Genomic DNA, 22,500 nt, shown 5'->3' on the forward strand with positions numbered 1-22,500 from the left:
CATGATGACAGCACATAATATTAGTCTAGATATTCTTCAAGACACTAGTGTTCAGCTTACAGTGACATGTAAAGGCTTCACTAGGGTAATTAGGGTAAAGTTAGGGTAATTAGGCAAGTCATTGTATAACAGTGGTTTGTTCTGGAGACAATCCAACACTAATATTGCTGAAGGGGTGAATAATATTGACCTTAACATGACTTTAAAAGATTAAGAACTGCTTTTATTCCAGCCGAAATAAAACAAATCAGACTTTCTCCAGAAGAACAAATATTAGAGGAAATACTGAGAACAACTCCACAATCTGAGAAACATCATGAGTGGAATATTTAAACTAGAAAACAAAAATTCAAAGGGAGCTAATAGTTCTGACTTTAAATGCATACACACACACACACACACACACACACACTGTATAATCATATATATTTGACGAATATAAACTTATTCATTCATTTTCTTGTCAGCTTAGTCCCTTTATTAATCCGGGGTCGCCACAGCGGAATGAACCGCCAACTTATCCAGCAAGTTTTTACGCAGCGGATGCCCTTCCAGCCGCAACCCATCTCTGGGAAGAATATAAACTTATTTTATTTAAATTAGTTGTCAATAAACAAGTTCTGTTTCATTAAGTTGTACTAAAAACTAAGCTGGTTTACCCTAAATTTAAAATGAAAGTATTAAACTGTAAATTTAAAATGAATGGAGCTGAATAATGGAAATCACTACAGTGAAGAAGCGTGTTTACTGCCAGAGACCAGCAGAGGGCGACAACCATCTTCATTTACCTCATCAGTGGACTTTTTACTCTCATCGTTGTCGTCTTCCAGTTCTTCTTCCCCTGGTCAACACACAATACACTCAGATTACAACAACAACAACATCAATAAAACACACACACACACACACACACACACACACACACACACACACACACACACACACACACACACACACCTCTGTCTTCACTGCTGGATCCTGTGGACTTCATTGTCTTCAGTCTGCGCTCTGCTGCATCACTGTCCGCCATCTCCTGATGGAGTGATCCTGATACACAAACACATTCACTTTAATATTCAGCAACACACTGAACACCTTAACACACACACACACACACACACACACACACATGCCAGTTGACCAAACTGACGGAGCCGCTGAACTGTTCTTCTGTGGATCCAAACTAAACTAGACTGCGAGTGTTTTCCTGCAGTACACGTCTCTGTTTAAGCTGATTTATTCAGGAAAGACAGTCGCCAATGTCACTGAGTGTAACCATAGTTTCTATGTACAGATATATTTATGATTAAAACAAGAATCATTTGACAACAGATTAAAGATTCTATTGAATACAATACAGGCTCATCATCATATATGCAGCTGAAGTCAGAATTATTCACCCCCTTTGATTGTTTTCTAGTTTAAATATTTCCCTTAGGATTGTTGAACAGATTGAGGAAATGTTCACAGTATGTCTGATAATATTTGTTCTTCTGGAGAAAGTCTTATTTGTTTAATTCAACTAGAGTAAAAGCAGGTTTTAATTGTTTTAAACACCATTTTAAGCTCAATATTATTGGCCCCTTCAGCAATATTAGTGTTGGATTGTCTCCAGAACAAACCACTGTTATACAATGACTTGCCTAATTACCCTAACTTTACCCTAATTACCCTAGTGAAGCCTTTACATGTCACTGTGAGCTGAACACTAGTGTCTTGAAGAATATCTAGTCTAATATTATGTGCTGTCATCATGGCAGATGAGTTATTAACACTGTTATGATTAGAAATGTGTTGGAGAAATTTGCTCTCTGCTAAACATTTTTAATAAAGTCAGCTGTTAACGGGACTAAACTTCTCTCTTAGGTAAGTGAGGATCATCACATGTGTTTCTGCTCTGCGTAATAGCAGAATAATGGGAGAGAGATTGTTTGAGTAATTGTTATAACTCTTGTTGAAAGTCAAGTTTACACACAGTAAGATTATTCTGCGTCTGCTAAAGCTCAGATGATGATGTCGAGGTTTTGGAGGTTTCTGATTGGCTAATTGACAACATTTGAGTTAATGTGAGGCACAACTGTAGAATAGTATTGAAGGAAAAGCTCAAACACACTGCTTCCCTGTGTGACAACATGAGAAAATCAGCAACAAAGCCACATTACCATTATCTGAATGACACTGGGAAAAGACTCATGTGTGGAGACATGTCCTGTGCTCTGATGGATGTTTGGCCATAATAAGCAGTGTTACATTTAGAGGACAAAGGGGAAAGCGCACAAGCCAAGAACACCATCCCAACTGTGCAGTATGGGGGCGGCAGCATCATGGCTCTTCCAAACAGACCAGGACCCTAAGCACGCTGCCAAATGAGTTCAAATGTGCTTTAAGGACAGCAGAGTGAATGTTTTGGAGTGGCCATCACAAAGCCCTGATCTCAACCCTGTAGAATATTTGTGGGCAGAGTTGGAAGAAGCTTGTGCGAGCAAGACAGCCTACAAATCGGACTCAGTTACAGCAATTCTGCAGGAGGAATGAGCCAAAACTCCAAAGTTACACAGTTTAAAAGCAAAACTAAAATACCAAGGACATGTGTGTACACTCTTGACTATCTAGAAATTAATAAACAAATTCTCTCATTATTCTGGCATTGAGCAAATCTAAATCAGGTAATCCTGACAGACCTAAAATATCAAACGTTAGGGCTTTACCATCAGACATTTATTAAAAATGGTTATTCTCCTTTTTCTAGTGTGTGTACACTTCTGCTTTCAACTGTAAATAATCAGGGAAGCTAATAATTCAGGGGGGCTAATAATTCTGACTCTAACTGTATATATAAGCCGCAGCACTAATTGTTCATCAGCAGCTCGTCTGTTATTCTCTGATATACTTAATGAGCTGTTTAGTAATGATGTGCACTCATCAGTTCTGCTGCAGGAGTATGAGCTTTACCTGTAGGGCGACTCTTTATTTTCATCTATTCAAAGCATCAGAGCTGATGCTCACGTTTAATCTGCTCTCTATAAATATTAAATGATTGAACATTTAAATGTGATCTAGCCCATGGAAGATTATTAGCATCATCATCATCACCATCATCATCATCATCATCATCATCATTATCATCATCATTATTATTATAAGACTGAAAGACAGAAACTGTGGGCCTTTATTCATATGCTCAGCTGGCGCAGTGCAGCGTGCCACAGTGTTAGCATTAGCAGCACAGAGAGAGAGAGAGTTAGCATTAGAAGAGGTCAAAGGTCATCTGATCTGACCGGCGCTGGGGGACGAGGGCTCGCAGGAGGAGTCGCTGCAGGACGTTTGCTCCGTCAGGCGCTTGCGGGTGCTGCCGTCGGCTTTATGGGAACTCTTCTTATTCTTGATCAGGATTTTCCCCATCAGCTCTGCAGGACTGGGCAGAGGAACCCCGGCCTCCAGCTGCACACACACACACACAAACACACACACACACACACACACACACACACACACACACACACAAACAAACACACACACACACACACACACACACACACAGGGTTATTTTAAGATACAGTTTGCAGACAGCTGCGATCACGCTGCTAATTCCCTGTAACACACATCAGCTCATGCTCATGTGAGTGGGAGCAGACTGGCCATCAGTGTGTGTGCTGTGATCTTCTATCCCTGCCTAGAGTAGGGGACATAAGGAAGTACAAGGGGCTCTGTTTTCATGATCTCGGTGCAAAGTCTAAAGCGCACAGCCCAAAAGCAATAAGGACATGTCTGAACCCACCACTGCTATTTTAGGGACAGATAAATCCGCTCTGCACCCTTAATGAGCTCTGGCTGTGTGTTGAGCAGAACCTGCATTAAACCAATCAGAATCTCGTCTCTCATTGCCTTTAAGAGTCAGTTGCGTCTCTCCATGGTGCATTTGCAATCTACATGGCGACTCTGTAAGAGTAAAAACTGAACGCTTCACTGAGAAAACAGGTAAACAGAGCATCTGCAGCACGAGGATAAAGAACGAGCCTCCTTCATTCAGCCTCTTTACTTTCTCTTTACTCCTTTACTTGGTGGAGTGGGGAAACGGTGGACACTCACTCCACTGAACACATCCATCAGCCCACATATTTAATCTCCTTTGTTAAACACAAAGATTTGCTTCAAATCTATTTCTAAATTCAGTCATAATCTCCAGCAAAAGAATAAATGAGCAATAATAATGAAGTGTGCTCAGGAAACTGAGTAATATGGTTGAATCTTACGGTTGAGCGATCGCTGGCGTGTCTGACTGCCGCTGCTCCCCCGGACTGTTTTTTTTATTACCTTGCTTTACTTTCAAAGTTTTTTATTTTTTGTTTTTATTTTTGCTTTGTTTTATTACCTTTTAACACAACAACTTTCCGACAAACTGACCAGAAAATTCCTGTCAGACAAGCTGTCTCACCTGCCAAACGCGAGCTCTCGCCACCACAAAGCGGGCTGCTTCCTCCGTCTTCCATAAGCAAATAAACACTTTCATTTGTAGGGTCGGTCACTGCTGTGTCGGTTGTATGCTAGTTTTGGTGTAAGTGGTCTTAGTAAGGGCTGCTTTCCATTTACTTGCGCCGTCATTGCTTGGTATGCTGGCTAACGCAGTTTTTAAACCTGGCTGTGTATACGCAACTGTAGGACGTCTGTGTTGATGCTTCTCCTGGGCTCATTGCTTGCTTTTATAAGTGTTTAGGCGGTGCTCCAGGACTCATTGTCGCCCTCCGGCTTGTGGATGATTAATATGCTCTTTTACTCATCTCTGGATCTGCATTGTCTTAATCCTGAAACTCAGTCAAACCTGCCTGTCAGTCTCTATAATCGCTGTGCTGTTCTTGGCATGGCGCGCCGCCCTCGCTACATACATCAGGGTTCTCGTCACAAAAGATGTTCTGGATCAAAGTGTTCAACTTCACCTGATGGGTTGTCAGATATACCTGTTGTCTGGTCTCCCTTTTGCCGGTCACGTCCTCAAGCACGTCATGATGATGGACATAAACAGTTCAGAAATCTTCGTCATTTAAAATTTGTCTCTTTAAGACATTTTTCAGACACCAAAACAACGCTTCAACGTCCTGTGAAAATGGCTGTAGTAAACGCCCGCTCATCGTCAAATAAACCTTTTATCCTACATGACTTTTTTACTTCACATGCGCTGGACTTCCTATTTTTGACAGAGACTTGGTTGAAACCCGGGGAAATGTCATCTGCGGGAGAGTTTTCTGCTGCGGACTGTTCTTTTTTAGATTGGGGGGGGGTTTAGGTTGGGTTAGCTGTCCACCCTTTCAAAGAAAGTTTAAAACGATCTAAAATATGCGAGTCACCGAAACACCTCTGCCTCAGTCTGTGCCTTATTTAGATGTCTAACGGCTGCTGGCATGAAACTGTTTGTGTATTGTTTCGTTCCACAGCTTTATACTAGAGACCTGCGACCAGAAGGAAGGACCACTACAGGCCCATATCTAAACTCTCATTCATCTCAAAGCTTTTAGAGAAAATTGTGCTTTCACAGTTGACCTCATATCTGGTTTCGATCTGGCTCTAGAGCAAAACACAGCACTGAGTCTGCACGACTGAAAGTCCAAATGACATTTGATCTCCATGGATGCTGGCTCATCTGCGGCTTTAATACTGTTAGACCTGAGTGCTGCTTTTGATACCGTAGATCACAACATTTTAATAAAAAGACGTGAGTGTGTTGTTGGGGTTCAGGGCCTTGCCTTACCACTGTAAGGTTGGATTTTAGTAAGCTCCTTTGTAAGCTCCTCTTATCTTAAGGGCAGATCTTTTTCTGTAAATATTGGATCCTTTACTTCACCACCTAAACCTATTCATTGTGCTGTTCTACAAGGATCTATTCTTGTCCCTCTTTTATTGTCTCTTTATATGTTTCCTTTAAGCTCAATACTCTGCAAACATAACATAAGCTGTCACTGCCATGCTGATGATCTCCAACTATATTTTCCAATCAAACTAGGACAAGACTTATCATTAGAAAATCTTTTCCTATGCATAAGCGACATTAAGACCTGGATGACCAATAAATAATGCAACTAAATGAAAATAAAACAGACGTGTTATTAGGTCCTGCTGCTACCAACAGTTCAATTAAAACTCAGCTAACGTTAGGAGTCCTAAATGACAATCTGCACAATCACACCAACAATCTCGGAGTTATCTTTGATCCACTCTTGCAGTTTGACAAGCCTGTAAATGCAGCTGTGAGGAGCAGCTCTTCCAGCTTAGACTGGTGGCAAAAGTTAAACCGAGATCTAGAAATCATAACCCATGCTTTAATCTCCTCTTGGTTAACTCTCTGTACATTGCTCTACCTCAGTCAACACTCTCTCGGCTACAGTTGGTCCAGAATGCAGCCACCAGATTGATAAAAGGAACTAAGAAAAGAGTTCACATCTCCCCTGTCCTCGCCTCATTGCACTGGCGTTCTCTTCACTTATAAAGCAGTGCACAGTTCTGCCCCGGTCTATGTCAGTGAGCTTATTAGGCCTTATTCTGTAAAGCTTGTAGACGGTTAAGATCCCATGACCAGTTTCTCATGTCTGTCCCTCGGTCTCGCTGCTAATCGAAAGGTGATGGAGCTTTCTGTGTTGCGGCCCCACGGCTCTAGAGCAGTCTCCCTCTGAACAGCAGGGTTTCTCCATCATTGGATGCTATTAAATCTACTTAACGTCTTGTTTGACTCTCTTGCCTTTGAGTGCTTCACACCTGTTATTCCTTATCTGTGTTTTAGTGTTACACATATACAGATATATTTCCTCTTCTTACATTTTTAATTCAGGTTTTATTTTATTTTCCTAAATATTTGATGTCATTGTAAATCACTCTGGATCAACTACGGCTGTGTGAAACTGTGCTCCATAAATAAAGTTAGCCTATCCAAACACACGTCCTGTTCTTATACCCATATCCTGATGCAGACGTCTGTAAAACCCCACAGCTGGACACATCTACACTTCTGTTTATTATAAATCTGCAGATGATCAATAATAATCACATTATCCAGATGCAGACGGTCATCAATAACCTGAAGAAGCCCCCCGAGGTGAAGAAGGCCTGTGCTGTTTATATTGATGGAGAAAATCATCATCTCTGGATCATTATGATCTTTAATTGTTCATCTGTAGAGATGTGTGTGTGTGTGTGTGTGTGTGTGTGTGTTGCTGATCATCCTGTGTGTGTTCAGCAGTGTGTGAGTGTTCAGACCTGCATAGGTGGATAATTAACCTGCTCTGCTGGACTTTAGAGCTTTAGAGTCCACAGAGTAGCACAGACGGATTTGTGTTTTAAACATTGAGATAGTTAGAGTTGCGCTGGTCTGAAGACAGCAACACATCTCGCCAAACATGTCTAGCGCCTCACTGCGGCGGCTGTATGACAGAGCCCTCAGTGCGTCAGTAAACTGTGTGTGATGTTCCCTGATTCTCTGCTGTCGCTGCAGTCACCTGACACTACACCAGCACAAAACAGCAGACTCCCCAGCATGACTGTACTGTTACTACAGCCACGAGTCTACTGTAACCATGAGATCCTGCAGTGTGTGTGTGTGTGTGTGTGTGTGTGTGTGTGTGTGTGTGTTTCCTCTCTTACAGGGTATTTCTCCAGTGGGTCTATCAGCAGTGCGTCTCCAAATATTTTCCGGCAGTACTCCGCCATCTTCGCCTGCTGTTTGGGCCTGAGAAGAAGAGAAACAATAAGACACAGCAGCGTCTGAACACACACACACACACACACACATGCGCGCGCACACATGCACGCACACACATGCACGCACACACACACACGCACGCACACACGCACATGCACACACGCACACACACATATACACACACACACACGCGCTCACACGCACGCACGCACACACGCACGCACACATGAACACACACATGCACATACACACACACACACACACACACACACACACACACACACAATGAGAGCTCTGACACATACGAGTCTACGTGATTTTCGAAGGACAGGATGACGGGCAGTTGAGACGTCTTGAATGCAGTTTCTGCGATAGCCTCGATCACATCCTGAAAACACACACACACACACACACACACACACACACACACACAGTGAAGACAACACAATACATCAGACTAAGGTCAGTGTGTGTGTTTGTGTGTGTGTGTGTGTGTGTGTGCTTTTGTTTGTGAGAGTGTCCTTGTGTGTGTGTGTGTGTTACCTTGAAGCTGATCTCGGTTGTCATGGTGAAGCCGTGTGTGATGATTGGCTCCTCGTCCGGTGCTTTCCCCTTCCAGACGTCGAGCTCCACACAGCGGCAGCCGGACAGCAGAACCTGCCGGTAGATCTCCACTGAGGAGGTTCCTGCCAGCTGACCGGCTGCGCACGCACACACACACACACACACACACACACACACACACAGATCAGTATGATTGGCTGACCTATGAGACAGGTGTCGTGTGATTGGCTGACCTATCAGGCAGGTGTCGTGTGATTGGCTGACCCATCAGGCAGGTGTCGTGTGATTGGCTGACCTATGAGACAGGTGTCGTGTGATTGGCTGAACTATGAGACAGGTGTTGTGTGATTGGCTGACCTATGAGGCAGGTGTCGTGTGATTGGCTGACCTATCAGGCAGGTGTCGTGTGATTGGCTGACCCATCAGGCAAGTGTCGTGTGATTGGCTGACCTATGAGACAGGTGTCGTGTGATTGGCTGAACTATGAGACAGGTGTTGTGTGATTGGCTGACCTATGAGGCAGGTGTCGTGTGATTGGCTGACCTATGAGGCAGGTGTTGTGTGATTGGCTGACCTATGAGGCAGGTGTTGTGTGATTGGCTGACCTATGAGGTAGGTGTCGTGTGATTGGCTGACCTATGAGGGAGGTGTTGTGTGATTGGCTGACCTATGAGGCAGGTGTTGTGTGATTGGCTGACCTATGAGGTAGGTGTTGTGTGAAGAGTTGATGAAGTAGTGTGAGAGCGGCTGTGTGATGTCTTCACTCAGGTCCAGTTTCTCTGGAGGGATGATGCAGTTCTCCTCTCCACTCAGATATCTGGCGAATCCCTCCACCGAGATCTGCCCTGCACCACAAAACAACCCGCCCAATTACCCAGTGTAAAGAATGTAAACAGGATGAGTTATCTAGAACTCTCCAGAACTCCATCAGCATTCTTCTACAGCTCTGTGATACAGTATATTTAATATGTGCTCATCTCACTTTATTTGCCTGATCATCCTGTCATGTTTCTTTTCTCTGACACAATTTACAGGAATAAAGTGCTGTAAAAATAAAGGAGAAATTCCCGATCCGCCCTCTGCATCCTCAACACCAGGAGCAGCAGTGTCAGTGTTCAGATATGGAGGTGTGTTTGGGCAGTGTCAGTGTTCAGATATGGAGGTGTGTTTGGGCAGTTTCAGTGTTCAGATATGGAGGTGTGTTTGGGCAGTTTCAGTGTTCAGATATGGAGGTGTGTTTGGGCAGTTTCAGTGTTCAGATATGGAGGTGTGTTTGGGCAGTTTCAGTGTTCAGATTTGGAGGTGTGTTTGGGCAGTTTCAGTGTTCAGATATGGAGGTGTGTTTGGGCAGTTTCAGTGTTCAGATTTGGAGGTGTGTTTGGGCAGTTTCAGTGTTCAGATATGGAGGTGTGTTTGGGCAGTGTCAGTGTTCAGATATGGAGGTGTGTTTGGGCAGTGTCAGTGTTCAGATATGGAGGTGTGTTTGGGCAGTGTCAGTGTTCAGATTTGGAGGTGTGTTTGGGCAGTGTCAGTGTTCAGATATGGAGGTGTGTTTGGGCAGTGTCAGGAGCTCTCCAGGTTTAGTTCCTCTGGTCTCCAGCTCAAGATCTCAGCATTACTTTTGGTTCTGGCTGCAGATTTCGGCTGGTGGTGTTTGGGTCCCCGCTGGAGTCTAGATCAGTATCGCCATGCCGTCCCTCTGGCCACTTTCCTCTAATTAATCCTGCATGCCCTCTGCAGACTGCACTGCCTAATTAACACAGCTCTGTCTCTGACATCTGAAGCGGTTCCTCTAATGAGCAGTAAAGGCTCACCTTTCAGCCCCCTGAGGAACGTCACTCTGCTGAAAACTCCATTACTGCCACTGCAGACGGAGGACCAGCAGACCGCAGAACAGCCAACACAATCTCACAGTAATTCGTAACTTTTTCATTTAGTGGCTAATTCGTACAAATTCGTACGATCTAATTCGTACATTTTAGTACGATTTGCGTATCCCCCAATGACGGTTGGGTTTAGGGGTGGGGTTAGGTGCCACGCCTCCTTTTTAAAATCGTACATTTTCTTACGATTGAACTCGTACGAATTCGTACGAATTAGCCACTAAACTGCCAAAACGTAAAATACTTACGTTTTCTCGTGAGATCAGGCTGGAACAGCACATACCAGCAATGCTGTACCATGGGATGATCAAAAACCTTTATAGGGTTCATTCATGACTGTAAACATCTAGACATTTCTGCACGTCCTCTTAAGGATAAAGACTCTTGTTGACACTTTGATTGGTTAAAATAATCATGAAATTTCTACTTATGTTGATATCTGTGCAATTCATTATATTGTAAACTTGATATTTTATGAAATGCCATCACCACCCCTACACTCGAAACCATTATCATCAAGTCAAAGCAGATTAACATGAGCAAAGGAAAATAACAACCCACAACATATTTAAAAATTAAAACATTTCAGCAGGTCAGAGCTGTTCCGAGTGGTGTGGGTGGGTCATATGTTAATGAGCTCAGTTTTAATTAGTGTGGGTGGGTCATATGTTAATGAGCTCAGTTTTGATTCGTGTGGGTGGGTCATATGTTAATGAGCTCAGTTTTGATTCGTGTGGGTGGGTCATATGTTAATGAGCTCAATTTTGATTAGTGTGGGTGGGTCATATGTTAATGAGCTCAGTTTTGATTCGTGTGGGTGGGTCATATGTTAATGAGCTCAGTTTTGATTAGTGTGGGTGGGTCATATGTTAATGAGCTCAGTTTTGATTCGTGTGGGTGGGTCATATGTTAATGAGCTCAGTTTTGATTCGTGTGGGTGGGTCATATGTTAATGAGCTCAGTTTTGATTAGTGTGGGTGGGTCATATGTTAATGAGCTCAGTTTTGATTAGTGTGGGTGGGTCATATGTTAATGAGCTCAGTTTTGATTAGTGTGGGTGGGTCATATGTTAATGAGCTCAGTTTTGATTAGTGTGGGTGGGTCATATGTTAATGAGCTCAGTTTTGATTAGTGTGGGTGGGTCATATGTCGATGAGCTCAGTTATGATTAATGTGGGTGGGTCATATGTTAATGAGCTCAGTTACAATTATTGAGGGTGGGTCATATGTTAATGAGCTCAGATATGATTAGTGTGGGTGGGTCATTTGTTAATGAGCTCAGTTACGATTGGTGAGGGTTGGTCATATGTTAATGAACTGAGTTATGATTAGTGTGGCTGGGTCATATGTTAATGAGCTCAGTTATGATTAGTGTGGGTGGGTCATATGTTAATGAGCTCAGTTATGATTAGTGTGGGTGGGTCATATGTTAATGAGCTCAGTTACGATTGGTGTGGCTGGGTCATATGTTAATGAGCTCAGTTATGATTAGTGTGGGTGTGTCATATGTTAATGAGCTCAGTTATGATTAGTGTGGGTGGGTCATATGTTAATGAGCTCAGTTACGATTGGTGTGGCTGGGTCATATGTTAATGAGCTCAGTTATGATTAGTGTGGGTGGGTCATATGTTAATGAGCTCAGTTACGATTGGTGTGGCTGGGTCATATGTTAATGAGCTCAGTTATGATTAGTGTGGGTGTGTCATATGTTAATGAGCTCAGTTATGATTAGTGTGGGTGGGTCATATGTTAATGAGCTCAGTTACGATTGGTGTGGCTGGGTCATATGTTAATGAGCTCAGTTATGATTAGTGTGGGTGTGTCATATGTTAATGAGCTCAGTTACGATTGGTGTGGCTGGGTCATATGTTAATGAGCTCAGTTACGATTGGTGGGGCTGGGTCATATGTTAATGAGCTCAGTTATGATTAGTTTGGGTGTGTCATGTTAAGGAGCTCAGTTATAATTAAAGTGGGTGTGTCATATGTTAATGAGCTCATGGCTGTTTTGTATGAGTATTTGAGCTGTAATAAATGCTCTGGATGTACTGGATGTGTCACAGTATAGTCCCAACACAAACTTTATTACTTATTAAACTTTATAAACGTTCTATTTAATGTTAAATGATTGTGAACTGCTGTAACCTAGCAGCAGACTGTGGGCGGAGTCTATTTGAGTGACAGCTGAATACACCAACCTCTGCTAGATAGCATGCTGTCAGGCTCGTATTTCTCCACCAATGCCTGCACTTGCTCAGCTTTGAGGTGCGGGTACAGGATCTCATTCAGGCGAGAATCTCTCTGTTTGTTGTTCAGGAAATCCGTCATCTGCTCCACGGTGAGGTACGGACGGCTTTTAGCGCCTCTGCACACACACACACACACACACACACACACACACACACACACACACACACACACACACACACACACACACACACAGACAGACAGAAATACTGTTACATAAGTTAAAACACTTCAGCAGTCAAAGTCAATTGAAGACCTCATGCAAGATGAGTTAGTGTCAGCATCAGTCTCGAGTGTTTGTGTTTTTCCTACAGCTCCTCGTCTAATGTGACAAACATGATTCAGGCCGTTTCTATTCTTAGCATGTTTAAACCCACATGTTGTGACGGGTCCAGTGTCTAGTTACCCAACTGGTTAGGCTTGATCCAGCCGTATATCACTGTGTTGTGGCATGTGTAGTGTATATTAGTTCAGGGAAATATAGACAGAGCAGGTATTTCAATCAGAAATCTTCTTATCGAGTGCTGCTTTGTTCTGTTCTGCTGTAACACACAGCTGATGCTACTTTGGTCTGAAGTCTAATGCATACGTTAACTAGTTTACATGATATCATCCCAGTCTACTTCATCAGACGCTGGTCCTCCTAGAGTCAGCTGTTTCGAGGCCTAATGTATTAAGCAATATCAATGCTTCTGTATGGATTGAGACTAAAGTTGCACATGTCTCATATCCCCCTCACATGTCAGTGGTGTGTCTGCTTCAGTCATATGTTGTTCACGCTCTGCCTGAGAAACAGCAGCAGCTCTCTTCAATGATGACACCTTGTGGACAAACTGAGGAGTGCATGTGTGTGAGCTGCTTACACACACCACACACACACTAACAAACCCGAGCAGGACGCTACAGTGTGTGCATAAACTACAAACTGTGCTTTAGGAATTAGAGCATGAGGTGTGAGTTTCCCCATCACACATGAAGAGAACTGACATGTCTGAGAAGATGGTATCGATGTCGTTGCGTGGACAGATGTTGTTCAGCAGCTGGCGGTACACGTCTTGTGTGAAGGTATCCAGAGGAATGCTGTCATTCTGCGGGACAAGTAGACAGATAATGTTTAGCACTAACTGCAGATGAGGAATAAACCCGCACACCAAACAGCCATCAAAACTAGCAGACTGTTAGATCAGGAGCTCACTAGGGGGAGCTAGGGCTCCATAGACATTATTCAACACACACTTTTAATTAAATAAATAAATGAATAATAAAAAATAATAATAATAATAAATAAATAAATAATAATGAATGAATAAATAAATAAAAAATAATAATGAAAGAATAAATAAATAAAAAATAATAATGAATGAATAAATGAATAAAATAATAAAAAAAATAAAAAAATAAAAATAATGAATAAATAAAAAAATAAAAATAAATAAATAAATAAGAATGAATGAATCAATAAATAATAATATTTTTAAATAAATAACGAATAAAAAAATAAATAAAATAACAATGAATAAATAAATAAATTAATGAATGAGTGAGTAAATAATTAAATGAAATAATAATGAATGAATAAATAAATAAATAAAAATAAATAAATAAATAAATAAAAAATAATAATAAATGAATAAATAAATAATAAAAAATAATAAATAAATACAAATAATAATAAATAATTAAATAAATAAATAAAAATAATGATAATAAATAAATAAATAATAATTAATAAATAAAAATAAAAATAATGATAATAAATGAATAAATAAACAAAAAAATTAATGAAAGAATAATAAAGTAAAATAAATAAATAAATAATATTGAATAAATAAAAATAATATTAATAATAATAACAAATGAATAACGAATAAATAAAATAAAAATGAATAAGTAAATAATGAATAAATAAATAAATAAAATAATAATGAATAAATAATAATAAAAATAAAATAAAATAATTAAATAAATAAATAAAAATAATGATAATAAATAAATAAATAATAATTAATAAATAAAAATAAAAATAATGATAATAAATGAATAAATAAACAAAAAAATTAATGAAAGAATAATAAAGTAAAATAAATAAATAATTAATATTGAATAAATAAAAATAATATTAATAATAATAATAAATGAATAACGAATAAATAAAATAAAAATGAATAAGTAAATAATGAATAAATAAATAAATAAAATAATAATGAATAAATAATAAAAAAAATAAATAAAAAATGACAAATAAATAAATAAATAAATAAATAAATAAATAGTAATAATAAATAAATAAACTTAGATAAATAACAATAAACTAGATGGGAATAAAAAAAAACACCTGATTTAGATCAACACACCGTTACACAGGAAACTTTAAACAAATCTAATGTAATAATGGGGGAAGACATAGCCTAATGCTCTAAAGGTTGCAGGTTCGAGTCGCAGCACTGGCAGAGAATAATGATGTAAACAGGAGAATAAGCAGCGCTCTCGCCAGCCTCAACATCATACTGTCAGTCACTGTGAGCGCCTGCTGAACGCCTTAATAACACAGCAATAAACTAGAGCTGCTGATGAGGATTTCCCCATTTGAACAGGCGATAAACACACCAAAGGATGTCTAATATAGATTCCCTTTATATCTGAGCATGTGGCTCCCCTGTATGAGGATCATATGAGGAGCTGTAAAACACTGAAAGCCCTCTGTTAGAGACACGTCATTAATGAAGATGAGTCCTCATGGAGAGTCTGAACAGAAGCAGGAGCGTTCCCGTTCACAGCACAGCTCCGCTCTCCACCAGAGGATATCATAACACAGAGTCTGCTGCTGTACTGTGGCTCTGCAGAATCAAGGGGTTCTCACCCGTCCGGTGGGCAGGCTGCAGACCTCCAGAGCGCTCTCCACTCTCCGTCTGTCAGCGGGCAGCAGGGGGAAGATGCTGGAACACAGAACACATGATGAGGAGCTGCTCGTCTGCCACACACACACACACACACACACACACACACACAGATACACACTTCTTCACAGGAATGGAGCCCCAGGTGGTCAGCTGCAGGGTCAGTCTGGAGTACCTGTGAACAGCAGATCAGAGTCAGATGAGTTACGAGTCCTCCAGCCACACACACACTGATGTCACACAACCAGTGTTGACTAAAGAGACTGTGTGTAGTGTTCAGCATGTGTCTGCATTAGGGACACACACACACCTGCAGTGCCTCTACACTCATTCTAAACAGGACTAACCAAGTGTAACCCCGGCGGTTCTACGCCACCCAACCCGCTCCGAGCTGGTATCGAACCGGCGACCTTCCGCATGGGAGTCAGTTGCTCTACCAAGGAGGCTAAAGACCATGACCTGACTCTGGTGGTCCGTGAATTGTTCAGCTGATTCCAGTATCCAGACGAGACGCTCGCCACTCATCCTCTTTTACTTAAGCAACTGGTCTAGAGTAATCTGGGTCAGAGTGGACTCTGCTGGTGTTAAGGTTTCAGGCAGATGTATGAGTGAGGTGTGTGTGTGTGTGTGTGTGTGTGTACTCTCCCACACTGCTCCAGTCTCCCCCAGAATGCTTAGCTGTGTCACTGATGCGTGCGGACAGCTCCAGTATGGACTCTAAGAATAGCCCCGTTCAGCAAGTGCAGTGGTTAACTATTCAGCGGCGCTCTGCAAATAATTCATGCAGGACAAATGTGTGTGTGTGTGTGTGTGTGTTGCACACACTGCTGATGTGCTGCTGATGCTCACACAAGTGAACAGACTTTCACTTTAGTCACCTGAGAGTGTGTGTGGGGTGAAAACAGAGGAGGAAACGGGACACTTACACTTTCTCCAGACTGGACTCTCTGGACAGGTTCTGGGCCAGCAGGTTTGAGGCCAGGGTGAAGAGCTCTTTAGCCCACTCCTGCACACACACACACACACACACACACACACACACACAAGCACATGCCCTGTTATCCACTCTGCGAACGTGTGTGTGTGTGTGTGTGTGTGTGTGTGTTTGTGTGTGCGCAGACCTCACCTTGGCCACGTCCTCATGGAAGGCGCAGAAGTTGAGGAAGCTGATGTTGACCATGTCTGATCCACAGACCACCGTCAGCAGCCGATCCTCCATCTGACCCTGCAGAGCCCCCACATCCAGCTGCTCACGCAGACGCACATCCTGAGGAGGACACACACACACACACACACCAAATCAGACAAGAGTAACACACATACACACAAACTATACACTGCACAACACACACACACACACACATACAGACATACACACACACACATTACACACTGCACAGCATACTGCACAACACACACACACACACACACACAGTCACGCGTTTAGCTCTACAGGTTAATCTCCCCTGCTGTGTGGATATCTGTTATGTTGTGTACAGAATAAACCTGATGTAACGTCCACACACCGGGACTGAAGCGTCTTCCTCTATAACTGTTCTGACTCGCGGCTGTGCTGCTGACGTAAATGACTGTACTGCACTCATTTAAAACATGTGAAACTCCCTCTTGATCATGTGATGATGACTGATGATCACAGAGAGATGAACAGATCTGTCCTGTTGGTTTGATTATACACGCTACTACAGAGACATGTTAAAAGGGTGGGGAAACCGCACTCCTACGACAAGCTGCGGTGGGCCTCAAAATGGAGGGATCTGGATCCTATTTTAACATCAGGAAACTTCAAAAGAGACTCACTGTGTTTCTCTCAGCCCAGTATGCATACCTGTCAACCCTTCAGTTTTTCTCGGGATTCTCTTGTATTTTACAGTTCTATCCCGCTATCATACTGTAAAGGTATTTTCCCATGCTTCTTCCGTATTTTCAGTCTTTCTCTGAAGGGTTTCAAATAAACATTAAAGAGTCGATCCTCCCTATACGCAAACCATACTGCCAAACCACTAGAGACCGCCCCTCACTCTTAAATGTGAGTCTGTTCTGTGCTTTCGCTTTGTTTAGGCACGAAACACTTTGAAATAAATATAAAAACAGCACGATTCCCCTTCCTTTCCATTATAGGTGCCGTCACAGCTACTATGCAATCCTCAAAGCAGTCATATAACGCTGTTTCCCAAACGCATTCTGTACACGCGACTTGAAGCGGAGAGAAAGTCTGGGTTTTGGGTGTGTGTGTAAACAGACATTAACACATATTATTAAAAATAATAATATCTAAAGATGTTGATGTTGGTGTTTTTTATTTAAATACAACTAATTTAGTCTTAAATGAGCATAAAAGCAGTCGAATGCCTTCATTATAATGTTAGATGTGTGCATTTCTAAAGTGACACCTGTTATTTAATATAATCAATGAAAAAATCTAAATAGATGAGAGCTTCATTCACTGCTCTATAATCAGAATGTGTGAGTTACACACTGAAGAAACGGCTGATGAGATTTGATAGCCTGATTGTGTTTCATTATAACAGCTATTAATTTTAACAAGCTGAACTTGTTGCTAATGCATCTGCTGCTAATGTATATATTTATTGTTTATATTATTATATTATATTATTTTTTCTTTTGTAGATAATAATAATCAAAAACATATTACTGACCATTTAACTGTTTATTTAAGGGGTATCCCTTATTATGGTGGGCATATCCCTTATTTTCACATCCCGATGTTGACATGTATGAGTATGACTGTGCACACACTATACTGCACACAGCTCTGTCCACACAGAAGATGAGTTTCACCATTGCTGCCCTTCAAACTCTAATCGCAGTCATGATTAACTGTACATCGAGTGCCCAGACTCGGTCAGGGAGGTCGGTGTCCAGCACAGTTTAGTTCCAGCCCCAATCAGACACACCTGGGCTAGCTGATCTAGCTCCTACTGGGCTTCTAGAAGCATCAGTGCAGGTGTGTGGAAGCATGCTGGAGCTAAACTCTGCAGGACTCGGCCCTGTTCACACTAGTGTGTTTTAGATTTAAAACAGCGTTTCAGAATGAAAACGATCCGCGTCCACACTAGCGTTTCTGAACAGCTCTCCGTCCACACTACACCGCTGAAAACGCACATCACGTGACCACACACACACATGCGTTGCGTTGCAGCGTGCTTTGAGCACACACCCATATGAGAGCTGTGCACGTCGGACTGTTCATCGAGGATCTCCCGCTGGATCTAACCTCACTATATTTGCTAAATGTGATATTTAAGTCATCTTGTTGTCTTTATCTAACGACATATTCCCGGACTTTGGTCTTTGGAATCTATGACTTGTTCTCAGCTGACGTGTTTTGGCTGAGTGCAAGTATAAAGCTGTGGTCACACTGGGCTTTTCCTCCCATAGACTTCCATTCATACGCATGCCAATGCGTCAGACCGGAAACGCAGGGTCATGCGTTGAGTTTCGCAGGTTGCTGCGGTGTAAAGTTCAAGCTTGGTGAACTCTGACCTGCGAAATCGCATCACTAGACAGCGTGAGACCAATCGAGGATCAAAACACAACCTCTCTGGACAGAAATGTAAAACATGGAGCAATCGCTCGCTTTATTATTGTCTAATAAACTTGCTTAATCCCGCCCCTTTCACAGTGCTGTACGACAGAATATCACACGCTCTAATGTGACCGCAGCTTGAGTGAGGTTAATATCTTAACTAACGTCACCGCGGACACTGATTCTGCACATCTGACTGATTGCTGCTGTTATTTTCTCTATTGTATGAACTTATCGTACGTTATACTTTTAAAATGGCCATTATTGATTATTAAAGCTGATATTCAGTAAAAGAGAGGCTGTGTTCTGTATTTTCTATGAAAATGAATGAGGCAGTGATGTTATCGGCTTTGTTTTGTTATGAATATGCATGAAGATGACGCTCATGCAGCTGCACGACGCCTCAACATTTCTGCTGTCTGTTAAGACTCGCATCATGTTTTCATTTTATTGTTGAGACAGTGAAACAGCGCAGTCAGGGTGATGTGAATGACTTTATACGATCCGGACTATGTGTTCTTGCCAAGTCTGAACTTACAAGGAGAGGATGCAGGACTGAGCTGTGTGTGTGGGCTACTTAATACTGAGGGAAAGCTCCAATCAGAGAGGCGAATGTCGGCAGCCCCGCCTCTGTTTTCACACGTCTCCGTTTCCGCCATCCACACTGAGGGGGGGAACAAGCGTGCTTTGGCCCGGTTCAAGACAACTGAACATAGTGTGAGTACGCCCCATGCCTGCCCCTCCACATATACACACATGCATGCGCACACACTTCACAGCAAACACACACTTTACACTGCACAACACACACACACACACACACTCTACAAAGCAAACACACACAATACTAAATATTACTATGGTTAAATAATACTAGAGCTGCAGGATTCTGGCTAAAATGAGAATTGTGATTTTAAAATAAAGGTCAGGATGTTCTGAGGATTCTGCAGATGTGAAATGAAGGTTGACATGAGTGGGCTATTATTATTATTATTATTGTCAAACATGTGGTAAACCGCAATAGGCTTTGTGTAGCTGTACTGTTAACCCTCTCAAGGCAGGCGTTGCAGATTTGCAACAGTTATAAATGATCTACCTTATTACTCCAGATCCATATTTCATGAGTTTCTTTACTCAGAAGTTCCACGGCAGGACTTGGTTGTCCATTAGCAACAAACAGTTTCCCCACAGATGACACAAAAGACAAGAACTGTTTCCTGGAGTACCACATGACTAAGTGACTTGGAAACATGACCTACTCAAAGAGGATTTGAGATATTGGATGTGGATGTTGTTTTTGTTGTTGTTCTGCCACAGAAAATCAATTTGTTAGATTGTTTGAAAAGTTGCATATAAAAGTTATTGTTCATATCATAATCAGCCGTCAGTGTCTAATTACCACACTGGGACACATCTGCAGCATCCCACAATGCCTAGCATGTGAAGGTCTCTCTTAAGAAAGTCAGGATTCTGTTGTATACCCCATATGATAATTCTCCCCAAATATCAGATTTCTCCTGTTTTTAAAACTTAACTTGAGGCTGAGGGGGTTGAAATGCTGAATGTTGTACAGACGTGGAATGCTGGACCTGAGCAGACTCTAGATGTGTCCTGGTCATTAATGCTGATGATAGTTCTGATGTTGAGTTATTGTGTTTGAGACAATCTGTCATTTCCTGCTTAAAATCTGTCACTGACGTGATTTTCGTGAACACAGAACACTGGGTGGGTGTTTTTGCATTTCGGCGGGTTTTGGATACTGTTTGGGCTGGAATCAGTCAGCTACATTGAGATATATCCAGCTGCAGAACCGCAGAACCACACACAATCTAGCACACTCGATTTAGGCAAACCAGAACTAACTAACTCCTTAGTTAGTTCACGAACTCCTCTAACTCCTCAATTTTATACTGTATTTTAGTATTACATATACACATATATTTCCTTTTCTTACATTTTTTTATACAAGTTTTATTTTTTTATTTTCTTAAATATTTTATCTCATTGTTAAGCGCTTTGGATCAACTACGGTTGTATAAAATTGTGCTCTATAAATAAAGTTTGCCTTGCCTTGCCTTAGGAGCATTATCGCCACCTATTGAACTTCACAGATAGGGTCTCCTATTTCAGTCATTCTATTATCTGACAGTCATTTTAGCAAATACTCGTTTGCTGGCCTCGCTAAACCATCTAAATTAAACAGGTTTCATTTATATAATGGATTCATTTATCATGAAGGAAATAATAGCAATCAATATAGGCGATGATACAGTTTAATGAAAATCTTTTAACCTAATAAATGTATAACACTATATTAATATTTTACTCAAGCGATTAAATAGTGTGCATTTGTTTAATTTTCTGATAACTTTAATTAATGATGTCCCACATTAAATAGTGTAGTTATTAATAGTAAGCAGTTTTGTTTTTAAAATAAAAAATAGCAATAGAAACAAATTAACTATTAATAATTAATTTAAAAGAATTAATAATAAGTAAATATATAATATATATAGGTAGTGCTGTCGCCTCACAGCAAGAAGGTCGCTGGTTCAAGCCTCGGCTCAGTTGGTGTTTCTGTGTGGAGTTTGCATGTTCTCCCTGCATTGGCATGGGTTTCCTCCGGGTGCTCCGGTTTCCCCCACAGTCCAAACACATGTGCTATAGGGGAACTGGGCAGGCTAAATTGTCCATAGTGTATAAGTGTGTGTGTGAATGAGTGTGTGTGGATGTTTCCCAGAGATGGGTTGCGGCTGGAAGGGTATCCGCTGTGTAAAAACTTGCTGGATAAGTTGGCGGTTCATTCCGCTGTGGTGACCCCGGATTAATAAAGGGACTAAGCCGACAAGAAAATGAATGAATGAACAAAGTTTTCTTTGTGTATGTGGACACGTGAATAAAGTCATCAGTGTCTTTAACCAATTATTTTTATTGACATAATTTGAGTTCAGAAACAGCAGACATGTTAAAATGATGGTTACGATATAATAATGTCCGATCTTCTATGATGACGATATTGAATGGCGATCGGAAACAACATTCCCCATTCGCCCGTCTCCATCACAATATTTGTGAAATAAAGTAAAGTAAACCCCATTGTTTATTGTGTACAATGTTTATTAATCATACATATCCAAATATATTGATGACGATGTCCAAGAAGACGTTAATAACATTAACATCCGCCGTAACCATATATGGTTTGCCTAGATTGTGTGTGTAAACCGTATTTACCACTTCATTAGCTGTTACTCACAGCCTAAGCAGGATCTGTTCACTAAAGTAGACCTCATCCAGCGCGGTCACCCTCTCTCTGGTAACAGCTGACGGTCAGCTCACGTCACGTGTGATTTTGCGGTTGCAAATTCGTCACATGAAGACAGAAATGACATGTTTGAGGTGAATCACACCTTATAAATACAGCATGTGACTCTATCAACATCATTGAAGGAGTCCACGCTGCTGAACAGCGCATGTACAACAGTGTGAAGACTCGCGCGGCCGCCATCGCTTCTCTCCTCAACTTGAAAATATGATTGACAGAATCGTAGAAAAGCTGGATTAAGATTGTCTAGGGGTCCAATCGAGACCGCCATCATCCTACGATTAATTGCTCTACAGCATACACTGCACAACACACACACACACACACACACAC

The 22,500-nt window shown here is 41.4% G+C and overlaps 1 protein-coding gene across 11 annotated transcripts in view; it reads right to left on the bottom strand.

Annotated features, from left to right (window-relative positions):
* plcb1l (phospholipase C beta 1-like) overlaps positions 1-22,500 on the bottom strand; it is a 152,906-nt gene that overhangs the window by 39,669 nt on the left and 90,737 nt on the right. For all 11 annotated transcript variants that reach the window (XR_012396242.1, XR_012396243.1, XR_012396244.1 and 8 more), the window contains 13 exons: positions 16,401-16,541; positions 16,201-16,280; positions 15,396-15,449; positions 15,238-15,313; positions 13,365-13,465; positions 12,329-12,495; positions 8,947-9,093; positions 8,228-8,385; positions 7,990-8,072; positions 7,627-7,711; positions 3,279-3,441; positions 958-1,047; positions 789-841 (listed from right to left, as the gene is read on the bottom strand). Coding sequence is in view for 4 of the 11 variants with exons in the window: in XM_073933860.1 (XP_073789961.1) it covers positions 789-841; positions 958-1,047; positions 3,279-3,441; positions 7,627-7,711; positions 7,990-8,072; positions 8,228-8,385; positions 8,947-9,093; positions 12,329-12,495; positions 13,365-13,465; positions 15,238-15,313; positions 15,396-15,449; positions 16,201-16,280; positions 16,401-16,541 (1,398 nt within the window). In the remaining 7 variants the exon portion in view is untranslated. The remainder of the gene's footprint in view (positions 1-788; positions 842-957; positions 1,048-3,278; positions 3,442-7,626; positions 7,712-7,989; positions 8,073-8,227; positions 8,386-8,946; positions 9,094-12,328; positions 12,496-13,364; positions 13,466-15,237; positions 15,314-15,395; positions 15,450-16,200; positions 16,281-16,400; positions 16,542-22,500) is intronic.

Source organism: Danio rerio, chromosome 20 (assembly GCF_049306965.1).
Source record: "Danio rerio strain Tuebingen ecotype United States chromosome 20, GRCz12tu, whole genome shotgun sequence".
Classification (NCBI taxonomy): Eukaryota; Metazoa; Chordata; class Actinopteri; order Cypriniformes; family Danionidae; genus Danio; species Danio rerio.